Consider the following 5215-nt stretch of genomic DNA (forward strand, 5'->3'; position numbering starts at 1 on the left):
GGCCCGCCCGCGCGCTGCGCGTCCTGCGTCACCACGCCGGACACGCCCCGGCTGCTGCGCCTGCGCAGGCGCACCCGCCCCTCCGCGGGCACGGAAACGACGCGCAGGCGAGGCGACGGTGCGCCGCCATCTTCCTTTGGGGCAAGTCCCGCTCCACGCCCCACTGAGACCACCCTGAGACCCCGGGCCGGGGGAATGGGGCCACCTTGGGTCCGCTGCACCGTTACGGCACTGCCCCGTCCCCTGCAGCAAAAACCCCAGCATTTAGCATCAAAGATTGAGCTTAGGCAGCGCCCCTGGAAAAAAACCTACCCATCCAAAAAACCTACCCTAAATCCACAAAAATCCCATTTCTAAGCTCAGGAAAACTCGTAGGCGCTGCCTTAGCAATCACTCCCATGGGATATTGATGATCCAAGCCCGTGGGAGAAAACAACACAAGACTGTGATACTGTGAGTCCCCAGTGTCCCCAGCCCGGCCCTGCCCCGCCCATCACAAGAGCACACAAGGAAGGACCGGGCACTCTTTTATTACTGCTATTCACAGTTATTAAAAAAAACCATCCCCAAATGCAGAGCACAGCTGCTTCCTGCTGTACGGATAGCTTAGTGCTTCTTGCCATAGATGGCAGCCAGCGCTTTGCGAGCGCTGGAGATCTGCTGCTCCAGCCTCTCCCGCGTGGCTTTGTTCCCAGTTTTTTTCAGGATGGCCTCCATCTCCTCCACCACAGCGCGGTGCCCGGCAGTGTTGTGGAAGACACAGATAGCACGGTCCCCACAGGACACGAGATAGCGGCCGGTCGTGTCAAAGGCAAGGTCAGCAATACGGTGGCTGTGCACGCCAAGAAAACGCTCCTCCTCCTCGCCGCGCCGTGTGTTGTACACCACGATGTCTGTGCCGCCTGCCACAGCGACCGTGCGGCTGTCAGGAGACAGGGCAATGCGGCACGGCTCCAGCACTGCACACTGCCCTGTCAGAAGCAGGTATGGGTCCTGCTGCTTCTTGTACTCCACATCTGTGTCCCAGAACTTCCACGTGCCATCCTTTGACACGGTCGCCATCCTGCAGCCACGAGAGAGCACGGTGAGTGCATGGAAAAGGGGCAGCACCTCTTACCCTGCCCCACCCATGAACCAGGAATCCTCTGTGGAGAGAGATCTGTTCAGAAGGGTGAGTCTGTACACACGTACAGTCCGCGTTCTCTTCCCAAAGCAAAAAAGCCTTCCACTAGACCAGGCTGCTCCAAGCCCCTTCCAGCCTGGCCTTGAGCACTTCCAGGGATGGGGCAGCCACATCTTCTCTGGACAACCTGTGTCAGGGCCTCACCACCCTCACAACCAAGGCTTTCTTCCCAATATCCCATTTAACCCACCCTCTGTCAGCCTGAAACCATTCCCTTATCTTGTCACTCCAGGCCCTTGTAAATAGTCTCTTTCCCATCTTTCTTGTCAGCTCCCTTCAGGTCTTGGAAAGCCACAATTACATCACCTGAAGCCTTTTTTTTTTCCAGGCTGAGCAATCCCAACTCTCTCAGCCTTTCCTCACAGCAGAGCTGCTCCATCCCTCTGATCATCTTGGTGCCTCCTCTAGACTCATTCCAGCAGCTCTGTGTCCTTCCTGTGCTGGGACCCAGAGCTGGAGGCAGCTCTGCAGGTGGGGTCTCACCTGAGTGGGGCAGAATTCCCCTCTCCCCTGCTGCCCACGCTGTGGGATCAACCCAGGGCACGGGGAGTTTCTGGGCTGGGTCATGTCCAGCCCTCACCCACTAGCACCCCCAGGCTGCTCTCCATCTGTTCATCCCCAACCTGGATTGATACTCGCGGTTGCCCTGGTCCAGGTACAGCATCAGCATTTGGTCTTGTTAAACCACATGAGATTCCTATGAGCAGGGAATATACAGGTGGCATGAGCCAGATTTGGCTCCCCAGGGTGGTGTTTTACTCCCCACAGCTCAGTGATACAGGTGGTACACCCTGAAAGAGATGAGCTTACATGTCCTGAGGGTAACTCAGAACAGGTAACACACACGTACCTCCTTGAGTCGTTGGAGAAGGAAAAGGATTGTACACCAGCAGTGTGGCCTTTCAACTCAAAAGCCCTGGTCACCTCCCTGAAGTCTCCGTTCTTGCCAAAACACACCTCCCACACCTTCACATCGGGGGTAAAGCCACAGGATGCCACAAACCTGCATGAAGGAACAAGCAGAGACTCTTGAACAAGGAGCTGCCTCTTACACAGGACCTGAGCAAGGCAGGGCTGCAGCTCTGCAAACCTGTCCTGACTCCTGCACTCAAGTCTGGTCAGCTGAATTTCCACTTTTCCCTGAAACCTGGCTGGTAAAGGGAACACTAAAGAAGGGCACCAGAACAACTCAGGAATGAGAAACTCTGTGGTCAAAGTAAAGGAGCTAAATGCTTTTGATCCCCAAACTCCTCACACCAGGAGCAAGGCAAATCATCCTGTAGCTGCAAGTGATTTTCCCAATAAACAAATCTCCCAGAAATAAAACCTTTAATTTTATAATTAACCTTTAAGAGGTCACAGACAAGTTCAAAGTGCTGTTTTCTTTGCATAGGCCATTTGCTCTGTCCCACCTCTGCTACCTGAGGCCAAAGCTGTTCTCAGGTTACCAGAACAGCAGCACTGAGGCAGGATGGCAACACAGGAGTGCTTGAGCCCACATCAGCTCCATCTCCCAGGGGGACAAAATACGTTTTTAAACTGTGGAACCCTCAGAAAATTGCATTACAATAAAACTAACTGCCGATGGTCTGAACTGATGCTATCTTGTGCAAAGGAGCAGCCTGGAATCCTGCCTGTCACTCACCTTCCACAGGGTGAAACTGTGGCATAGGCATTGTTCATCTGGTTTGTGTTAATGCTGGCCAGGACTTCTCCCTTTGGGCTCCAGATCAGGATGGTGGTGTCACTGGAAGCTGTCATGATAAACTTCCCTGGGGAAAAAAGGCAAAGATCAGGAGAGCCCCCAGACCTAACACTGCCATAGTCTTAACGAAGCCCCAGGACAACCTCTCCCTGCAGCTGGAGAAAACCAACGGCAGCACCAAAATCCAAGGAGTGTCAGTCTCCTGGGACAGAGTAAAGAGCAGTATCAGAAGACTCAGTTCCTGGTTATGCCTCAGTACTCCCCTGGCTCCCGAGTAGACAGCAGGCACTGAGCCCACGTGTGCCCTGTGCTCAGGACCCTGAGCCCCACGTGCAGAACTCAGCACTGGGCTGTTCCATAAACAGGCACAAAGCACACTCCACCTGACCTGCATGCCCAAAATCAGCTCGAGAATAAGCACCTTTCAAGCTGTGGATTGCAGGCAGGCAACTGAATCCCAGTCACACCACCATGATCCACGGTTGCTGGTTGTGCCCATGCTGGACTCCTGCTTGTTCCCACTTCCCCTTTGCCATCTCAGCCCAGGCAGGGAGTCGCCTGTTTACCTTCCAGCTAAAGGCAAACCTTGTTGCAGGTTTAAGTTTTCACTTTCACAGCTCCAGTCTCAGTTAACATCTTCCCTGCTCTCCTATTACAGAGGTGAACTCGTATCCACCTGCTTCCAACTGCCCACTGGCACATACCTGACAAATTAATCCATCAAGCCCTCACCGCTAACACATAATTTCCACCCACCCACCCCCACCTCTGTTCTAGATGATCCCAGAAGTTCAAGATAGACCATTTGAACTCACTAGAGAGATTTCTGACTGGTTAAAGAGAGACTGGCGGCCCAGAGAACAGCGATCCTCTCAATATTGAGACCAGACCTCTTTGCAACAGCATCCCTGAAAATGTAAATTAAGAAACTGTGCATATCGGGGAGCTGGTTACAGGGACATTATCGGTGTGAAAATGACACCTTTTGGTTCAGTCAGTAGTAAATTAAGTAAAAAAAACCTAAGAGACTACAGAGTTCAGTAGTGGTGCTGTACACAGCCTTGAGAATGCCAAGAACTCCAACACTTTGAATCCAGTAGCTTCACAAGGAAATCAAAGCTGATCTGGAGAGGTGAGCAGCTCATTTCCATACCTGTCTCTGCAATCCCTATGTTAATGACAGGAGCCTTGTGCTTCTTTGGGAAGTCCCCAGAAGTTGCAGTGAAGGTGAAGCTGCCATCATCCTTCTTGGTCATCTTGTAGACACGAATAGTCTCAGCATTGGCCAGCCAGACAATGAAAGCCCTGTGGAGGGACAGGCTCTGAGCCTCAGCTCAGCCCAGGTCACTCAGGGGCACCTGGGAAGAGGGATACGCTGGCAGGTAAAAATATTTACAAGGGCACCAAGTTCTCTCCCTGTGTTGGCTCGACTGCAACACTGAATGAAAAAGAACAGAATTTATTACCCACACCAGGAAACGAGATCACTTCCTCTCTTTCTAAAAGAGGCCACTTCAAAAAGTCAAAACACACTTTTCCACCAAATTTCCCACCCAGTGAGAGCTCCCCCCGACCACTGGAGAGGCTCAGCAGCACATTCCAGCTGCAAAGTCAGCTGGCAGGGACCTCAATAGACACCTTCCATGGGTGCAGCAAGCTCGGGACTGGGATATTTGCCCTGAAAACCATATTAACCCACCAGGAGCTGGACTAGATGATCTCCAGAAGTCCCTTCCAACTTGAACTACTGTGATTCTGTGATTAAGTGCCATCTGCTTTCAGGAAAGGCCACGGATCAGTGATACCGTGATGACCCAGTGAGAGATGCTGCCTGCACCCGTGCCAGAGCAACACCACCGATCCCACCGCAGCTTGGCCGTGAGACTGGTGGCTCTGCAGGACATCCCGGTGCTGGTACAAGGTCCGGCCGTACCGTGAGTCGGGGCTGAGGCGGACGAGCTCGGCGTGGTCCAGCCCCACGTTGGCGCGCAGGCAGCGGTGCTCCCGCCCCGCCAGGTCCCGGGTGCTCCACAGCCGCACCGTGCGGTCCTCAGAGCATGACGCCAGGTACTTGCCGTTGCTGCTGAAGTCCAGGCAGGTGACCGGGCTGCTGTGGCCCTGCGGACAGAGAGTGGTCACGGAGGATGAGGGAGGAGGAGAGGGAGAGAGTGGGGTGGGAGGGGGGCGCGGTGGGACACCAGTACGGGGGTAGGAGGCGGACACCGGCACCGGAGGGAGAAGGGGAACACCGGCACAGGCGGGACACCAGTATCGAGAGGGACACCTGCACCGGCCCCGGCCGGAAAGCGGCACCCCGGGGGGCACGG

The 5215-nt window shown here is 54.3% G+C and overlaps 1 protein-coding gene across 3 annotated transcripts; it reads right to left on the reverse strand.

Annotated features, from left to right (window-relative positions):
* Positions 1-514: 514 nt before the first annotated feature.
* TBL2 (transducin beta like 2) lies at positions 515-5041 on the reverse strand. Of its 3 annotated transcripts, none has more exons than XM_017738140.1 (6): positions 4822-5041; positions 4285-4326; positions 4042-4193; positions 2829-2955; positions 2034-2186; positions 515-1063 (listed from the first exon to the last, which is right to left on the reverse strand). In XM_017738140.1, exons 3-6 carry the CDS (start codon positions 4142-4144, stop codon positions 607-609), a joined length of 840 nt encoding a protein of 279 aa, XP_017593629.1. In that variant the 5' UTR covers positions 4145-4193; positions 4285-4326; positions 4822-5041; the 3' UTR covers positions 515-606. The 3 variants fall into 3 exon arrangements, with proteins under 3 accessions (XP_017593629.1, XP_017593628.1, XP_017593630.1); XM_017738139.1 differs by lacking the exon at positions 4285-4326 and adding an exon at positions 3704-3796 and having other exon boundaries at positions 4822-4996; XM_017738141.1 differs by lacking the exon at positions 4285-4326.
* Between the last annotated feature and the right edge of the window lie 174 nt (positions 5042-5215).

Source organism: Corvus brachyrhynchos, unplaced genomic scaffold (assembly GCF_000691975.1).
Source record: "Corvus brachyrhynchos isolate BGI_N302 unplaced genomic scaffold, ASM69197v1 scaffold137, whole genome shotgun sequence".
NCBI lineage: Eukaryota > Metazoa > Chordata > Aves > Passeriformes > Corvidae > Corvus > Corvus brachyrhynchos.

Bases quoted from the DNA above. Each gene is read 5' to 3' on its own strand.
- TBL2 (XM_017738141.1), bottom strand. From the start codon at position 4,144: ATGACCAAGAAGGATGATGGCAGCTTCACCTTCACTGCAACTTCTGGG. The intron at 2,187-2,828 runs GTGAGTGACAGG...TCCTTCATGCAG, and splicing joins ACAGTTTCACCCTGTGGAAG to GTTTGTGGCATCCTGTGGCT. The intron at 1,064-2,033 runs GTACGTGTGTGT...TCGTGGCTGCAG, and splicing joins TTCTCCAACGACTCAAGGAG to GATGGCGACCGTGTCAAAGG.